Source organism: Leptopilina boulardi, unplaced genomic scaffold (genome assembly GCF_019393585.1).
Source record: "Leptopilina boulardi isolate dan_hultmark-lab unplaced genomic scaffold, ZJU_Lbou_2.1 LbouV2_278, whole genome shotgun sequence".
Classification (NCBI taxonomy): Eukaryota; Metazoa; Arthropoda; class Insecta; order Hymenoptera; family Figitidae; genus Leptopilina; species Leptopilina boulardi.
Window position 1 is genome coordinate 21168 of NW_026137838.1, and position 19087 is coordinate 40254.

A 19087-nucleotide genomic window follows, 5' to 3' on the forward strand; every position below is an offset into this window, starting at 1 on the left:
AAATTTCAATCCTTTTTTAATCTGTATTTTTATCATTGTATCATTAAACAATTTTTTATTTTGTTTAAAATAAAAATTAATTTATACATTATAAAATGTCAAAATTATTGTAATTAATAAATAATAATAAAATTATTGAGCACAGTTTGAATAAAATTTAACCTGTTTAAAAATCTTTATTCATTTTAATAACTCATTTAAAAGTTTAAACTTTTTAGATTTTAAAATCCTTTAATAAATAAATAATAAATTAATTGACTTTTTAAAATTTTGAATTTCAGTAACTGAAATCACGTGACCGTTACTGTTTTGTTTTTCGGAACGCGCAATATCGATGAGTAATTTACGAAAATTCGTTTAATTGAATCAGTCGCAGAAATCGTTTGACAGTGCAAACAATAAAGTACGTAGAGATTGAAAATTTAATATAAAAATTATTTTTACATACCAAGAAGAGAAAAAATTATTACTTTTTTTTTATTAATCATTTCAGGACGTGATTATTTTTGATCTAGACGAAGATTTATTTATAACCTCAATTTTATTTGAAAATACAATCTAAAACCGTGCATTCGATAAATCTTATGTCGTGCCATCAATTTGAAAATTTTATTTCGATTGTTGATTTGTTTGTGTTTACCTGTGTACGTGAGAAATTTACTAGGAAAAAGAGACATTTTTCTGAGAAACCCTCTCCTCCATTTGATTCTCGTATCCTATTGGCTGAAAGCTTTCAACGTCGGTTAGGACATTAGAATTCTCTGTGTTTCCGTTTGAAGAAGACGCTTTTTTAAGACAAAGAAAAAACGACCTCGTGTTCGAGTTTTTTTTTTTGTAAATCAGTTTTCTCAATTTTTCTACAGTGTTAATTATATTGAAAATGTCTGATTGATAGTCTTTCCTCTCAGTAACTAATCTACTATTGTGTATTTCAACACCTGAAGATTTTTTCATCATCTGGAAGATTTTCTCATCAAAATGAATCAAGAAATATCTGATTTACAAACTGATATTCAAACTCAATATAAACTTCTTCAATTAATCGGTGAGTCGGAATTTGATATTATTCAAGAAAATGGACAAAGAAGACTCACGAGTCATGAGCTTGCAAATAATTTAATAGAACGTTCAAAGGGGAGTGAAGTTTTCTTGGGTCGTATACCTCGTAATTGTTATGAAGATGAAATTGTTCCTGTTTTACAAAAAGTGGGTAAATTATTAGAATTAAGATTAATGTTAGATTTTTCTGGTACCAATCGGGGTTTTGGTTTTGCTTTGTTTGAAGATTCAAAAACGGCACGACGCGCTTGTCAATTATTAAATAATTCTGAAATTCGCCCTGGACATCGTATTGGTGTGGTAAAGTCCATTGATAATTGTCGCCTTTTCTTCGGCGGTGTTCCCAAGGACAAAAGTAAGGGTGAATTTTTCGAAGAACTTAGCAAAATGTTAGATGGTATTACTGAAATTTACGTTTATCCCAACTCTGAAGATCGTACTCAAAATCGTGGTTTTATTTTCGTCGAATTCAGGGATCATAGATCAGCAGCGATGGCACGACGAAAATTAATCCCCGGAAGAGTTGTTTTATGGGATCATGATATTGCTGTTGATTGGGCTGATCCTGAACCTGGCGATCCCATCGATGAAGATATAATGCAAACGGTAAGTTTTTTTTGTATTTATATTTTTATTCATTAAACGAAAAATATTTTCAATTTCTGTCATTTTTATTTATTTAATCGTTTTTCGATTTTATTATTCGATATAAGTTATTTCAGGTTAGAAATTAAATTCGTATTTTAATTTAACGATTTTCTACGTTAAATAATGGATTTAAAAATGATTCTTTTAATTTTGTGATAATTTATATTTTTTTATTTAGTAAACGAAAAATATTTTCGATTTCTGACAATTTTTATTTAATCGTTTTTCGATTTTATTATTCGATATAAGTTATTTCAGGTTAGAAATTAAATTCGTATTTTAATTTAACGATTTTCTACGTTAAATAATGGATTTAAAAATGATTCTTTTAATTTTGTGATAATTAATAATTTTTTATTTAGTAAACGAAAAATATTTTCAAATTCTGTCAATTTTTATTTAATCGTTTTTTGATTTTATTATTTTATATAAATTATTTCAGATTAGAAATTAAATTCGTATTTTAATTTAATGATTTTCTACGTTAAATAATGGATTTAAAAATGATTCTTTCAATTTTGTGATTATTTATAATTTTTTATTTAGTAAACGAAAAATATTTTCGATTTCTGTCAGTTTTTATTTAACTAATCGTTTTTTTGATTTTATTATTTGATATAAATTATTTCAGATTAGAAATTAAATTCGTATTTTAATTTAACGATTTTCTACGTTAAATAATGGATTTAAAAATGATTCTATTAATTCTGTGAAAAATGATAATATTTTTTCCCTACAGAGATTATTTTGGAATATTATTGTAAACAGATCGCTACAAGATTGGATTTGTTTTATTTAGAAAGTGTTTAATGTGATTACGTTACGATTTGAAAAACTTGGTATTTTTTAATTTATTTACATTAGTTGATAATTCTTTTTAAATACTCTTTTCGATTTTATTTATTCAAATTGCCTTTAAAAGTTAATATAATAATGAAATTTATTAATTTAAATTTGATCTCTTTTTTTTTTATTAAACAGGTTTCAGCGCTTTTTATAAGAAATTTACCATTGGCAATGACTCAACAAAAGTTGAAAGACTTGATTGTAAAAGCGACGAATGTTCCAATTTTGAAAATAAAGAAGCTCAATCATTTCTCATTTGTTCATTATGAGACGCGTGAATTAGCGGAACTTGTTATGTCAATATTGATAAGTAAATTTTACAATTTTTCTTATTTTTAATTTCTTTTATAATTTTTTTTTTTTTTTGTATTAATTTTTGGAAACTTTTTTCAGAACCTGAAGGATTGGCAGAAAGTGAAGAATGGGAAATTCGTTGGGCAAAGCCAATTGGAGGTGTCAAGGATATTGAAAGACAGAGAAGAATTGCTGAAGCCTATGGTAAAACAATTGTATCGAAAAATATTGATAGTCCAAAATCCATAACGCATAAAAATCGATCTAAAGGAACGAATAAAACAATTAATACAGCTGAAAATTCAAATCTACCAAAGCACGATTACGCGCAAAGTTTACAAAAATTTGTAATGGAAAAATTAAATTCTCTATGCCATTTAGAATGTATTGAATCCTATGATCCTTTAGGATACATGTGTAAGGTTTGTATTCTATTTTTTAAACCTTTTTCAAATCTAAATTTTTCTTTAAAGAAAATAATTTGAATCCTTTTTTTTGTTTTCTGCAGATAACAATTGTTAAAGATAATCAAATAATTTTTCAACATTTGGGCGATGTACTGCCAACAATTCAAAAAGCAATTAACGTTGCAGCTCGAGCGATTTATCATAAATTAAGCACATCAACATGTAAATATCAAATTTTAATTAATTACTCTTTTTTTTTTTTAATTTATAAATTATTATTATTCTTATTTTAAAAAGGTGTTCCAGTTACAATTCCAGCGCCAATTGCAATGCCTCCACCGATGACAAATTATTTTTATCAACCGCCAATGAATCAGTGCAGGATTCCATTGAATCATACATTTTATGATACATCAATTGCTACCTGGCAAATGCAGGGGATTTCACTAGATGCTTAGTGGGAATTTTGATTTTTTTTTTTTCTTTTAAAAGCTACAAATCGTTTACAACGTAGAGATTTTTAAAAAGAATTAAGATTCTTTTTGATGGTATTTTTAAAGGAAAGTTTAACTTCAAAGAAACACGATTAATTGGGGGAGAAAGATGAATATTTTTTTACTCGTGCTTTCTATAATTTATTTATCGTCAATTTTTAGTTTAATTTTTATTAATTTTTTTTTTTTTTTTTGATAATTTTGAGTTAGGAATGTTACTTGTAATTTTATACTATTAGAATGTAAGTTTTTCGTATAGTTGGAAGTATTTAGAAAAAAGTTTAAAAAAACAATTTTTTTACGCGTTTTGATAACGTTTCTCTACGTTGAAAAAAAACAGTTAATAGCTTCAAGTCTCTTTTGATATTTTTTTTTGTGTATTTTTTTTAACTAAGTTAAAAAAAAAGTCTTCAAGTGTGAACACGTTTTAAACGTGTCTTTTTTTTCGATAATTCACATGTGTATTTTTATATCTCTTTTTTGTAAAGATTTCGCGTATTTTCAATACGTATCGATGGATTTTAAAAAAGAAGTATTTTTAAAATCGCCTGTTAAATTCTCCGGGGGTAGAGAATGTTTTTTTTTTTTTTATAAAAATCAGATTAGCTTTTAATTGAATTTTTCTACGTGTGTTAACTTTTAAACTTTAAAAGTTCTTGTATAGTTTTGTCCTTTTTGTAACTTTTAAATTTTTGACAATTATATTTGTATTTCAAAAGTTGTGAATGTGAAAATTATTTAATATTTCTAATTACTAATGTCAAACATGTTTATATTTAAAAGTAATGAAATGTTAATTTTTAAAATAATTTTTCCCAAGAAATTTGTATTAATTTTTCTATTTTGAATAAATCTAAACGATTTATTTTGCAAAAGAAAACTTTCTAATTTTATCTGATAAAACTGGAAATAATTTTTTTTCTATTTAAAAGAAAAAATGTTAATTAGGAGAAAAAAAGGTAAAATTTGTATTTTGTTAAATTTTTTAAATTGGCTTTTAATAATTTTCATCAATTTAATTTTCTTCTATTTCTCGAATGATAAATAAAATTTAATTTTGATTTTCAATTTTAGGAAAACGTTGAACAATAAAAGTTGTAAAGGTTTTATTGGCTTCTTTACTCACTTCATTTCGGAGAAAATTCATATGTGGCGCACTGCAGGACCATGACAATCACACCAGAAAGTATTTCCACTTGAGAGGATTCATTGAAACTTTTGAAATATTGAGGTAAACTTTAATAATTAATAATTTTCAAGATGGTTCACTATTTACAATTTATTTGTTTTGTGAAAAATTATTGTATTTTAATACAATTTACAAATCTAATTTTTGCAGGGAATTATTCATGTCGGATAAAATTAATTGAAATCCTTGAATTGATCTTCGCACAGTTATTTCGTCAATAACATCACTGACTTTTGAGCATTCAAGTAAATTATTAACTTCATTGTTACATAAAGCTGATGAATTCAATGAAGAAGGGGAATTTTCAAAAAATTCAACGGCAAAATTTAATAAATGTTGAACCTCACAATCCAAGACTTGTTCTTCAATAAATGCTCCATTTGAACAAATATTGATAACATTTTCAAACCAAGCCCAATCATTCTCAGCAGCGTTGTAACGAATAATTTGATAATCCAATTTTGTTTTGTAATCAGGACTTCTGTAAGTTAAATTTAAAAGAAAATTAAAATAAATTTAAACAAAAATTAATAAATTTTTTTTTCTGTTTCAGCTGTGAAAATTTTATTCAAGAAGAAAATTATAAAATGAAAGTTTACGTGTGAAATTTCGCCTTAGGGAATTCCATTGATCTGATGATACTACCGAGTCCTTCCACAGCATAACGAACACCATCAAAATCATTTTCAGGTACGTTACCCTTAGAACATTCTATTAATTTATTAGCTTCCGGAACGCATGGCGTGTAAGTTGAATTAAAATTTTCTTCAACAAACATAAATAATTTTTTAATTCCACAATTCATTAATTGATCATTAGAAATTTGTAATTCTGTTTCTTGACAATCTCTCAATGTTTTACTTAACCAATTCCAATTATCCCAATCGTCCTGATAATTTATATTTAAATCATCAAATCTTTTTGTCAACAACATTTGATATCTATTTGAAAAAAATTTCAATAAATAGATTTTTTTTTCCAAAAAAAAATTACTAAATAAAATTAAAAAAATTCAACTTACTCCCAATTGAGAGGATTTTTTCCAAATTTCACACGACGAAGATTCACTCTTGGTAATACATCACTTTGTAATCTATGAAGCATTCGATTAGAGACTGCTGAAATTTTATTATAATCAAAATAAAAATTTTCCAATTTATTCAAATTATAAATAATAAGATCGTCGATTACTTCAATTTTATTAAACGATACGTCCAAATATTTTAAATTTGGAATATTTTCCAAATAATTGTATTCCAATAAAATTAATTCATTTTCAGAGAGATCTAATTTTTCTAAATTTGATAAACCGTAAAATGCTTCTCGTTGTATTTTTCGAATTCCACAATTATTCATTGTTAATGAACGTAGAGATTGTTGATTTACAAAAGCTCTCCTTAAAAATTAAAATTATTATTATTATTATATAAATAGAAAAAAAAAATTTTAATTGCAAATATTTAATTTCTTACCTTTTAATTTGAAAAATATAAGAATTTTCAATTCTCAATGTTGTTAAATTTCTTGTTAATTTTTCTAAACAACTTTCTAGTGATCCAAATTTCATGCAAGTAAAATTTTCCCAATTTCCGGATATTATTCCTTGTGCAATAATTAACGAACTATTGATTAACAAAAGTATTAAAAAGTCGACCCGCATTTTGATGACTTTACTTGGAGTGAACTTTGTGATATAACTACGTCAATCTCTGAATAACTAATAATATATATATACCCGTGAGTCTATCGCTTCCTTTTTCTCATCTATTTCCTGTGTGATAAAACGACAAACATAAAAATAATACAAAAATTTTGGAATCACGTATTTTTTTCTATTAAAAAAAAAAAATTAATATGAAAAAGAAATTTACATTTCAATATTGTAAATAACATTTATTGTCTGTAAATTGCTCACAATAGATTATTTATACATAAATTATTTGTAATTATAATTAATAAATATTAAATGAAAATGAAAGTCAGTCTTGATAAATTGCAACTTAAAATAAAAATTAAAATCTAATAACAAACAATCGATTTTTAATTTTCTACATAGATTATTAAAATCTATTTGAAACATTATTCTACATATATTATTGTCATATAAACATTTTTATTATTTACACAAGAATCGAAGTTTATTTTTCCATTAGTGTAAATAGTTAATATTATTGTACATATTAATTAACATTTTCAAAAAGAAATAATAATGCCAATAGTTTAAATTAACTTCAATTTTCTACACTTATTTACAATTAAAAAAGAAAATTAATTTCATAAAATTCTTCACTACTATTTACATTAAATTACAAAATTCGAATTTTATAATTAAATGAATTTTTGATTATGCGTTATGGGTCCCTTAATTATTTTTTTCTTTTTGGATAAAATTAATTTAAAAATTAAATAAATAAAATACGGAATTTTTTTTTTTCATTTTCAATAAAAATAAATTAATAGAGTCAATAAAGTAACAATTAATCGTAGCCAGTTTAAAGAAAAATTTCCTAAAAATGTTGCATTATTATTATTGTTATTATACATATCAAAATCAACTGGTGGAAAATGAGCCGAAGCTGGCGAAAGTGCGGGATGTGAGGATGGGGGATTTAAAATTTTCGTTGCAACAGCTTTCGACAATTTTGTTCTTGGTGCTTGAATGCTATTATTATTATTATTATTATTTGACTTTTCAACTTTTCCAAGAAAATTTTGCGTCTTTTCTCTACCGAATGAATTCATATTATATTTTCTTCCATTTTTTTCATTAAGATTATATTTTTTATATCCATTTCCCGATGATGATAATTCAGTTGTTCGAATTGAAGCCGCCGTTGTTTTTTCCAAATGTAATTCTAAAATAATTCGTTTTTAATTAATTTTATTTAATTAATTAAATAATTATTAATTTTATTTAATTAATTAAATAATTATTAATATTATTTTTTTCAATTATTTAATTATTTATTTTACCTTGAAGTCCAATTGTTACTTGATCTTTTCCATGAGCATTTTCCGAAAAACATGAATATCTTCCAAAATCACTTAGCTTTAAATTTTTTATCGTTAAATTTGACTGAAAAGTGTAATCATTCACTTGGAATTCTTGTAAATTGTATTTTTCACTTGGTAATATTTTCTTGCCTGAAATATTAAAATCAAATTCATAAAAAAAAACATAAATTATTTTATTAAATTTATTATCAATTTAATCAATTAAATATTAATGTTTTTTTGAATTTCTTTTTTAATTTAATTACAAATATAAAATTATCTTACCGTTATCTTTGTACCAAACGTTCATTGATTTTGGTGATGATTCAACATAACATAGTAGGGATATATTTTTATCAATTGGTGCTGCTATTAATTGATTATCAATTGTTACTGTCGGTTTAACTGTAAAATAAAATTTTTTAAATAGTTTAAAAATAATAAATAAATAAATAATAAAGTTCAGAAATATTCGTTTATCATAAATTCATAATAATTATCATTTAATTGTTACAGGGAAATTATATTTGGGAGGAACGTCTATAAACTCAAGATTGATATTCAACTGAGAAGGAACAATTGGTTAATTGATTAATTATATCTAATTAGAATGCTTCCATTGTGAAGAGAAATTTCTACACCTAAAATTATCAAACACGAAATTCATCCTTTGTAAGTATCTTTTGGCATCATTAAAAACAGAAAAAAAAACGTTAATTAAAATTTTCATTTTGTAATTCGAATAAGCCTAAAAGAAAATTAATTTTTAAATTAATTTCTACAAAAGAATTTTTCAAATAAAACTAAAAAAATCAGTAAAAATGAAAATAGTAAAATATTTAAATAGAAAGTTTAAAAAAAAAAATGTTATTAAATAGATTTATAATCTGATAAAAGCGATATATACAAAAAGGTTATTTCTTACGAAGTAGCAGAAAATTGTTCGATCTATAAAATTCTTTTGCCGGATGGAAAATGATAATATCGAAACGACCAGCTGGGAATGTAAAACTTAATGAAATTTTTACTCACACAAAACGTTTACGTAATACCTCTTGCTGACCGAGGGAGGTATTCCATTCGATGCGATACAGAGATACGATCCCATCTCTTGTCTTAGGATACCCGTCAGGTGCAGCTGCTTACCATGGTGTATTTTCACGACTGGAAAATCATTAAAAAAATATTAGTTAGCCAGTATTTGTCTCTCATCTACTTTTTTTTTATATACGTAATTAATCATTTTTTCATTAAACACTTTTTTTTCCTCTGTGTACATTTTAAAAGCCCCCTTTATACACATTCATTGCATAAAATGAATAATTTTTTTTTTAGATCCAATTGTAATTAAATAATTAAATTTTATGCCGATATTTTTACATTTTTCATTGCAATTGCTTTTGTTAAGAAAAAAAATTGTAATATTTAATTTCTAAATAAATAAATTCTAAAATGTTTTAGAATTAAATATTACAATTAAATATATTTATATTTAATTAATTCTAAAATCTAAGTTTTAAATAATTTATTTTAAATAATTTTCTATTAAAAAAGTATTTAAATATATTAATTAATTAATTTTTTTACTAATAAATTTTTACTTTATAGATTTTATTTTTCTCCCTTGTGTACTTTTTACAAAATTTACAATTTTTTCTTTCCCACTAGTATATATATATGTATACATATTAATTTATTTAGATTTATTACAATAAATTAATTATCTAGTTAGTGTAAATTAATTTTTATGTTAAATTAAATAATAAATTTAAAAAATTCAGATTTTTAAAATGATTTTGATATATTTTTTTAATATTAAACATTTTTTTTTTTTTTTTTTTTTTCAGTCAATTTGTCCATGTAAAACATTTAGAGAGGCAAAATTTAATATTTAAGAACTTGAGTGATTTGATGAGAAAAGTGTATTAAAGTAAAGCAATCCATCATTCAAAAATGAAAATTTCATATATAAATATAAAACAAAGATCGTTTCATTATTCAATTTTTATGCTATGAAAAATACATTTTGTTTTTAAATAAAAGGAGCAATTTTGTTTTCATTTAAAATTTTAGAGAAATATTTTTTTTAATAATAAAAAATTGATTGATAATTTTTTTTTCTGTTTTGCTATAATTTTTTCGTATATCTATTTATAAGGAAAATTATTGTTTGCATTAATACCTTGTTGTTCTTTTTTATGTCTTAAAGTAATGTTCTTGCCATCCTCTCGGCGCCAAGTGATTTCCGGTTCAGGAGTTCCAGTAGCATTGCAACGGAGACGAATCTCACCTTTCTCCTCGGTTGTTAAACGGTCGGAATTCTCATCGAGATCCATTATATCCGGTGGAATTACAACATTCATGTAGCCGGTCTGCGCAAAAAAAAAAAAAGAAAAGAAAATTCAGTTAGTATCACAATATTTACTTTATTAATTCCTTTTTTTAATTTTATTTATTTTTAAATTTTATCATATTAAAATTCCAAATATTCGATTAAAAAAAAAACTGAGAGGATTTGTTTAAAAAGTTTCTTTTTTTTTTGTTCTTCATGAAAAACGGAATTGTATAAAGTGGAAAGAAACGATATTTTTCTATAGTTCTAATGAGAAAAGATTTCAACGATGGCCAAGACCACCTGTCTATTTGAAAAAGTTTTTACGTGAAAAACTTTCTCCATTCTATAAAGACGAAAAGCCGTTGCGCGAATCAAGTGGAAAACTATGTTTCCCATAATTGATATATATATGAATCGTGACTTGATTTTTTAAAAATCGATTTTTATTTCGTAAAATTTGCCTTTTTTTTCTTATTTTACAATTTTTAAATTGTCTTTATTAAAAAATCTTATTCAAAGTTCCTTATAGTGATTTTTTTATCCCGAGAAAAGTTTTCGAAAAATAAGAAAGGAAAATAAAAATTTGATTGCTGAAAAAGTTTACATTTCTCTAAAAAATACGAGAAGTTTTTAACTTTCTTTTTTTTTTCTTTAATTCAAAGACCTCAAAATATTATTATTCTTACTTTAAAAGTTGAAGGAGGGAAAAAAAAAGAAAAAACTAAAACGGTCGAAATTATACTTCTCGGCTTTTGTATAAACACTCAAACTTTGTGGAAACTTGCATGAAATGAGAATAATTTGAAAATTTTTTTTTTTTTTTGTGATTTAAAAAATTATTAAACTATTGAAAATAAAAGCTAATTTTAAAATAGAAAAAATTTTCCAATTGAAAATATATTAAATATAATATAATTTTATATTTGTTTGATAATTTGATTTTTTTTAGGATTCTAAAATGCTGTTAATGGGAAAAAGTTTTTCTCAGCAATGTTCTTCAATGATGTTGCTTGTCAGTTTAACGTTAGTAAGCTTTACTAACCTGACTTCTCATTGGATCGGTGTTAACTTGACACATATACGTGCCAGAATCATTCGCCTGGACATTGGCCACGTGCAGCTTCCACGTGTTAAATCCATTATGAGTGACTGACAGCCGCGGATTATGTGCAACCATGTGAGTATGAATAGCCAAAATTGCTCTCGAATCTGATTTTATCCAAGCAACCTGATAGAAAATTTTCTTTAACAGTTTTTATAATTTACAATTTTAATTCAAAACAATTATACAATCTAATTATAAAAAATTTCCATTTTTCGAATACAAAAGAAACATTTATTAATTTATAAATTATTAATTTAGAAATAGAATTTTTGAATGAAAAATAAATTGGAACGATTTTCAATGAAAAAAAAAGAATCCTAATTAGATTGATTCTTTTATAGAATCCACGTTTTCAAATTGCGGATAATAATTAAGAATTTACTCGTTTCTAATGAAACAATCGGTTCAATGATATTCAATCCAGCTTGTTATCGGTTTGAATTCGGATTTCTTGGCGGGAAAGAGGCCGTAATCCCTCTAACAAGAGACTTTGAATATAGCGTCGAATTCGTTGAAATTGGGAGATTGTTCTACAATCGTAAGACGTGAATAGAATTTTTTTTTTTTAAATTTAAAATTCTTTTCTTTCGCCTCCGACAAAACTGTTTTTAAAAATTCATACTCTAAAGTTCGATTTTAAATTAATTTAATAGAGAAAAAAATATTTAAAAAAAGAATTGAATGAATCGAATTTATTGTACGCAACGAAAATGCTGAGCATCTTGTGATATTCTGATTCAAGTCTCTTTTTTTCCCCTTTTTCTGCAATCAACAAACTAGACTTGCTGATTTCTGTTCTGTTCTTTTTTTTTTTTTATTTGACTTTCTCTTTTTTAAAAAGAAGCATTTCTAGACGAGCTAGAAAACGATCCCTGTAACGAGACGACTTCTTCTTATAAACTGAGTTACTCAAGTGTTCATTTTGAACAAAATTCAAAATAATTTCAAACTTCAAATAAAATACAATTAGTTCTATTATTTTTAATAGAAAATTTTTTTTAATCTTTCAAGAAAAAATTCCAATACTTAAAAGGTATTTTTATTCATTAAAAATTTTTTGTATTAAATAAAAAAAAATGGAATGTTTCAAATAGAATTTTAATATTTGATATGTACTTGTTAAATTTTTGGAAAAAAAAAGATATTACTTTGAAAAAAAAAAAAAATGCGATCGATTTAATTTTTGATACAATGGGACTGAATAAATTGAGTACACTCAACTTGCAGCTTTTCGACGATTGCTTTTTCAAATCGAAAGAGAAAATCGTGTCGACTGTTTGCAAAGCGAATTTTAGCGAAATATTCCGTTTATCAGTGCACTTTACATTTGCTTTATATATATGTGTATATATAAAATGACCATCACTAACATTCATTACAATTTATTGGGAGACTAGATTACCAAATGCGATAATTATCATTCGAAAATGAAATACAAAATCCGATTCAGTTTACAATAAGTATTAACGTTTGAAAATTCATCGCGCACATAAAAAATATTTATTCCCCTGACTGCAAATTTATAAATCTAGCAAATAACTCAATTTTTTCCAATTTTGTAATTTTTACAAATTAATTAATTGTATTACACTAAAAGAATTTTTAAATTAGTTTTTTCTCGATTTTATTCAAAAATTTATTATTATTTCACTTTTTAACTTTTTCAAGATTTACCATTTTTTTAAATTGCATTAAAAAAAAAAATAATAATTAATTACCTTGTAAGATTGAAGATGATTAACGACACAGGTAAAAACAACTTCCCGACCTTGTGGAACTGTGTAATTTCCAAGAGGCATTTGAAATTCCGGTTCAGGTTCAACCCTCGGCACTTCTGAACCTTCAGAAACTAAAAAAAAAAAAAACAAAAATTATTTCATAATTAGATTTTTCTTAGATTTATTTTCTCCATTGTTTGTAAAACAAAGTTTTACAATTTTTATTTCATAATTATTTTAATAATTTAAAAAAAATACATGACAAAAAGTTTATAAAAATAAGAATATTTTATATCATACAGTTTTATATTTCTGAATAATATTTAATTTCCCATTGTCGAGAAAATTGTGAATTAAAATCCTCTTTCACAAAAGGGAATTTTGTTTCATATCACATTTTTCAGCGTGAAAATAAATAATTTTTCATAGGATAAAAAAAAAAAAGAAAAATGTTTCAACAAAAACAATTATTTGTAATTTTATTTAGTTGGCGATGTCATTAAATTGAATTTTTAACTAAATATTAATATATATTCTTTTGTTGAAGGGTTTTTAATATGCTGAAGGGCTATGAACTTTGTCAGAAAAAATAGGGAGAGAGAGAATGAGAGAACATTTATTAAACATCGTTGAAACATTTTCTTTTTTCTTTTTTTTTTTTTTTATTACCACTGTTCAAAATATATTTTCGCTTCTCGAATTGATAAATCGAGATAGCCATTTTCCCTAGAGTCTCGACATTCAGAGATGAAACTAATATGTAACCTTGAAAAATGATGAAAGCTATTTATTTCCCAACATTTTTTGCTTTGCATTTCAAAAAAAAAAAATGAAATATCAAAAAAAAATTTCCTGCAAAGACAATTTTTTAATTAAATTATAATATTTTATCTTAATTTTCAAAAAAAAGACGATTCTGGTTTTTTAAATTATATAGATAAAGGAAAATTAGAAAATAATTTAGAAAATAAAATTAGAAAATAAATATTTACTTACCAATTAACAAATAAAGGAAGATAGGCAGCAGAAAGCAGATAATAATTTTATGTAAGGCCATTCCATAGGGCAAGCCATACGCCATACGACCTGTAAATTACAATAATTATTAATTTTTTTTATTTTAATTTATTAATTATTAATCATAGAAAAAAAAATAATAAAAAATAAAATAAAAATAAATAAAATAATTATTAATTTATAAAATTAATATGAAAACAATTAGATAAAAAATTTCCGATTAAAAATCGTTAAAAATTAACAATCAAAAAATGTAAAAATATTCCAGATGATAATAATAAAAAAATAAATATTATTTCCATTAGAATTTGAGAAGTGAAATTAAAAATTGAATTTTCAAAAGGTCAAGCGCCTATATAAGCAAAGATTATTTTGCGCATACGGAGCAGGTTTTCCTTTTCAAATCTATATATGAAAAGTATAAAGAACTTGAGGTGTAAGCCTTTCCTTTGAAAATTGTAACAACTTATACATATGCATACAGAAAATGTATATATATATATGAAAGTGTGAATATAGGAATAAGTTGAGCTTGCTGAAACAGTGATTTCCCCAACTGCTGCGACTCTGGTCTGTGAGCTTTTTGGGGATGGGTTTACTCCTGAATCGTGTGAATATTAACTCGACAGTTGGTCCTCACATAAACGGCAAACCGTTGATATATTCCAAACCCTCTTATATATATATATATATATATATATATATATTCCCATACTCCTTTTTAACACCACAAAAGATCATTCATTTGCTACCAAGCACTTTTAAAGCATCTGCTTAATTAAAATTAATTCTCACGTTTAATTAACAATTTTCCCTTCATATTTTTGCATGCAAAAAATTTTCCCTTTATATTTTATTGCATGCAAAAAAAAACTTTTTCCCTTAAAATAATTTTTAATTTCAATTTTTTCAATTAAAAAAAAAAAAAAAAAAAAATTTCCCCGATTTGTATTTTGAGCTGTAAAGTTTGAAAATTATGAAAATGATACTTGTGATCATTTATCAAGTATCGCTTCAGCATTTGATAATAATATCAAAATAATAATAATAATAATAATCAAACTGCGAATTATTATTTAAGCAAATATTTATTCTCAATATATTATTGTTTTGGATTTCTATTTCATTTATATATTTTATCGATCTTATTTTGTTCCCTTTTTTTAAATGAGAAATTAAAATTAATTTCAATGATAAATATAAGTGGGGCGCATGATTATTCCATTATAAAATTTGAATTTTTATTTTTAAGAATTTTATTAGAAATAATTATTTTTTAAAGGTAGTTTTATACTAATTTTTGTCTAACAAAATTTTTAGCTACCGAATTTTTGCCAGAATTTTATCGAATTTTTAAACGGCACAAATTTCAATTCATCGAATTTTAATTTGTCCGAATTTTAAATTTGCTCAAATTTTAATTTGCCCAAAGTTTAGTTTGTCCAAATTTTTATTTGTCCGAATTTTAAATTTGCTCAAATTTTAATTTGCCCGAAGTTTAGTTTGTCCAAATTTTTATTTGCCCGAAGTTTAGTTTGTCCAAATTTTAATTTGTCCGAATTTTAAATTTGCTCAAATTTTAATTTGCCCGAAGTTTAGTTTGTCCAAATTTTTATTTGTCCGAATTTTAATTTGCCTGAAGTTTAGTTTGTCCAAATTTTTATTTGTCCGAATTTTAAATTTGCACAAATTTTAATTTGCCCGAAGTTTAGTTTGTCCAAATTTTTTATTTGTCCGAATTTTAAATTTGCTCAAATTTTAATTTGCCCGAAGTTTAGTTTGTCCAAATTTTTATTTGTCCGAATTTTTAAGACGCCAAGTTTTCATTTTTGTCCAAAACTACAAACGTCCGAACAAAAAATCGACAGAAATATTTCGGCACAATTCAATTGATTGAGAATTTTGTTAAATTAAAATTCACATAAATTAAAATTCTTTTAAATAAAAAGTCATGTTAAAAAAAAAATGACAAAAATTCGGTAGCTTATTATTTCGTATTAAAAGATCTGTCAAGTTTTATATTGAAAATTAGAAATAATTATTTCTAATAAAAAAATAAATAAATAAAAATTAATGATTTTTAGTGAAAAATTCATGCACCACGAAAAAAAAATATTAATTTCAATGATAGATGATATTTCTCTTTTTTTTCCAGAATTCGTCACAATTGTTGAACGTCAAATAAATGAGATTGAAAGAAACTGATGGGTTGCGTCTAATATAAATTTTCGAGACGAATTTTTCGAATTCTTCAAGCCTATATATATATATATGAAGGTTCACTGGAGAAGTCAGGCTTAAGTTGAAGAGGAATCCTCAAGGGAGAAAGGAAACTTCCAAGAGCAAGTGCTTAAGTAAGTACATAAGTAAGCGTATAAGGAGGGGGATGCAGAAGGGGATGAGATGAAGTGAGAGAAAGAGAAAAAGACGATGATAAGGGTGAGAAGATGAGGTTGAGATACTGGTGAGTGTAGAAAGCGGCGCAAGGGAAGGAAAGAATGTGAATCGGGATCCTTCATGTTGAAGCGGGTCAGTTTAAGTCTCTGGGATTTCTTCTCTTCACAATGCCAAAGAAGAATAAAAGAAAGAAAGAAGAGTATCACCTATCCCGTTCATTTCATCAAGTTTGTCAATACCAGACTTTTTCACTTAAAACTGAAATCAGAACGGATTAAGGTACGAAATTCCAAGGGAACTATATTTGAAAAACAGAAATTAGATTCCTTTCATTTTAAAATTATTTTCTAAATTTTAAATATACATTATTATGAAATTTAAATTTATTGTAATAAAAAAAAATTACAATTTTATAATTCTAATAAAAATAATAATTTAAATTTATTTTTTTTACAGTCTAATGATGAATTTTCGATTTATTTTATAAAAAAATTTTGATCAAAGTAAAAATTCTAACTAAAAGAAGCTTTGAAGATTTAAAGGGATTAATTTCCCCTGTAATATCTAATATCTCGGGAGAGAGAGATCATGAGTCTTTCGCTCATATATATATATATATATGTGTGTGTATTATAATTACATCCAATGTCACTTAACGTAGCGGATCGTTATATGCTAAAATGCAACCCTATATGTTAGTTTCCTGTGAATTAACAGCATCTATTGTATTACTTGTGGATTATCCAAGAGTCGAGAGATTCAACCCAAAAGCCGGGCTAGAAACCCTATAAACTTGAATCTTATGAAGCTATATACAGATTCCTCATGCACAAGGGAAGAAGATTCTTCGCGAGTAAAGGATCGGCTGTAGTTGTTGAATCAGGATAGTTTGCAAACTTATTCGACGAAAACAACTAGTTTATAGAACGACGCTCTCTCTCCCTCTCTCTCTCTCTCTCTTGGAAATCCCCGAGATATTGAGATAATTAATATCGAACATTCGGGAAATTCAATTTTTTTTCCCTTTCAAATAAAAGTTTCAATTTGTAAAATTGTTACAGGAAAATTGCCTTAAAAATTCATTAAATTTTTTTAATTGACACAAATGATAATAAAAATTAATAATAAAGTTATATTAATAATTTTTATTTTTCTTATAGAAATTACTGAATATCTAAATCAATTCAGATTTAAAACTTGAAAGAAGTGATTAAATTAAAAATCTGTTATAATTTTTACAAAACCGGAAGACGAGGCTCGAGTCATTATACGTTTTTTATCTTTCTATTCTTAAAAGCGATTCTTTAACAATAAAAAGAATCAATCTTTGAAGGAGTGTATTATAACTTTTTTTTTTTTCGGGATCAGTGACTGATTTACAATGCTTGCTTCAAACATTGAATGCGCAAAATACTTTTCGCCAATGTGAGAATTTTCCACAGCCAACTTATCGTCATTTAAGCCTCTTGTGCCTCTCTTCATAAAAATGTAGTCTCTTCTTTTTTTTTTTTTTTACCACATCAATGTGACCCCGTTTTCACAGGAAACCGACATTTCCATAATCGTTTCCAATTGCAAATACCCGCAACATTTACAATCTTTTTAGATTCGTTTTGGCAAAAAAAAAGGTAATCTAAAATCAGCCCACTAAAATTTCCCAAAATTCAAGGCTTTTTCCCGATTTTTAAAAAATTTTCAAAATTTTTTCGATTGAGATTTTATTACATAATTTTAAATAAGCTTCTTTTGATTAGAATTTTTTTTTATTAAAAAAAAATCGAAAATTCGTCATTAGATCTGAGAAAAGAATAAATAAATTACTAATTATTACCTAATTTTTGTTTGGAAAAAATTTTTACTTTACAGTCATTTAATTTACATGATTTTTTAATTAAGAGAATTTTAATTTAACAGAATTTCCATTAAATCGAATTTTATGTGATTCGAATTTTTATTTGTACGAATTTTTAATTGATAAAATTTTTAAAAAGCCGAATTTTTAATTGATAGAATTTTTAATACGCCGAATTTGCATTTTTCCAAAATTACAATTGATCAATCATGATTTTCTTGATAATTTCCAATTGATCAAAATGTTATCTTTTTGTCGATTTTTTGTTCGGCCATTTGTAATTTCGGTCAAATGAAAAAATTCGGCGTCTTACAAAATTTGATCAATAGAAATTCGGACAAATTAAAAGTCGGTGAATTGGAATTTCTATCAGTTAAAAATTCGAATCACATAAAATTCCTATTAAATAAGAATTTTGTAAAATTAAAATTCAATTAAATTAAAATTAAATTAAAAATACTTAACAGAATTTCCATTAAATCGAATTTTATGTGATTCGAATTTTTATTTGTACGAATTTTTAATTGACAAAATTTTTAAAAAGCTGAATTTTAATTTGTTCGAATTTTTAATTGATAGAATTTTTAATACGCCGAATTTGCATTTTTCCAAAATTACAATTGATCAATCATGATTCTCTTGATAATTTCCAATTGATCAAAATTTACAAAAATTTCGCCGTTATCTTTTTGTCGATTTTTTGTTCGGCCATTTGTAATTTCGGTCAAATGA

General features: G+C 24.7%; 3 protein-coding genes across 9 annotated transcripts in view; 1 reads left to right on the plus strand and 2 right to left on the minus strand.

Moving 5' to 3' along the window:
* Window positions 1-306: 306 nt before the first annotated feature.
* Window positions 307-4628, plus strand: LOC127281825 (probable RNA-binding protein 46). 5 transcript variants are annotated; one of them, XM_051305755.1, is made up of 7 exons: window positions 307-403; window positions 494-1045; window positions 1286-1665; window positions 2689-2863; window positions 2947-3269; window positions 3356-3476; window positions 3552-4628. In XM_051305755.1, the coding sequence occupies exons 2-7, from the start codon at window positions 979-981 to the stop codon at window positions 3710-3712; spliced, it is 1227 nt and encodes a 408-aa protein (XP_051161712.1). In that variant the 5' UTR covers window positions 307-403; window positions 494-978; the 3' UTR covers window positions 3713-4628. The 5 variants fall into 5 exon arrangements, with proteins under 5 accessions (XP_051161712.1, XP_051161714.1, XP_051161711.1 ...); XM_051305757.1 differs by having other exon boundaries at window positions 1533-1665; XM_051305759.1 differs by lacking the exons at window positions 307-403; window positions 494-1045 and adding an exon at window positions 1067-1206 and having other exon boundaries at window positions 1286-1414; window positions 1533-1665.
* A 384-nt stretch (window positions 4629-5012) lies between these two features.
* LOC127281746 (uncharacterized) lies at window positions 5013-6639 on the minus strand. Its single transcript, XM_051305621.1, has 4 exons — window positions 6410-6639; window positions 5959-6333; window positions 5537-5878; window positions 5013-5418 (listed from the first exon to the last, which is right to left on the minus strand). The coding sequence occupies exons 1-4, from the start codon at window positions 6595-6597 to the stop codon at window positions 5067-5069; spliced, it is 1257 nt and encodes a 418-aa protein (XP_051161578.1). The 5' UTR covers window positions 6598-6639; the 3' UTR covers window positions 5013-5066.
* Window positions 6640-7051: 412 nt separating this feature from the next.
* LOC127281768 (lachesin-like) overlaps window positions 7052-19087 on the minus strand; it is a 69626-nt gene continuing 57590 nt past the window's right edge. For 2 of the 3 annotated variants that reach the window (XM_051305651.1, XM_051305652.1), the window contains 8 exons: window positions 14086-14175; window positions 13090-13220; window positions 11309-11494; window positions 10114-10303; window positions 8964-9095; window positions 8217-8336; window positions 7911-8081; window positions 7052-7792 (listed from right to left, as the gene is read on the minus strand). In XM_051305651.1, coding sequence (XP_051161608.1) covers window positions 7377-7792; window positions 7911-8081; window positions 8217-8336; window positions 8964-9095; window positions 10114-10303; window positions 11309-11494; window positions 13090-13220; window positions 14086-14170 — 1431 coding nt within the window. In that variant the 5' untranslated portion in view covers window positions 14171-14175 and the 3' untranslated portion in view covers window positions 7052-7376. The remainder of the gene's footprint in view (window positions 7793-7910; window positions 8082-8216; window positions 8337-8963; window positions 9096-10113; window positions 10304-11308; window positions 11495-13089; window positions 13221-14085; window positions 14176-19087) is intronic. The other variant, XM_051305650.1, reaches the window with a different exon arrangement.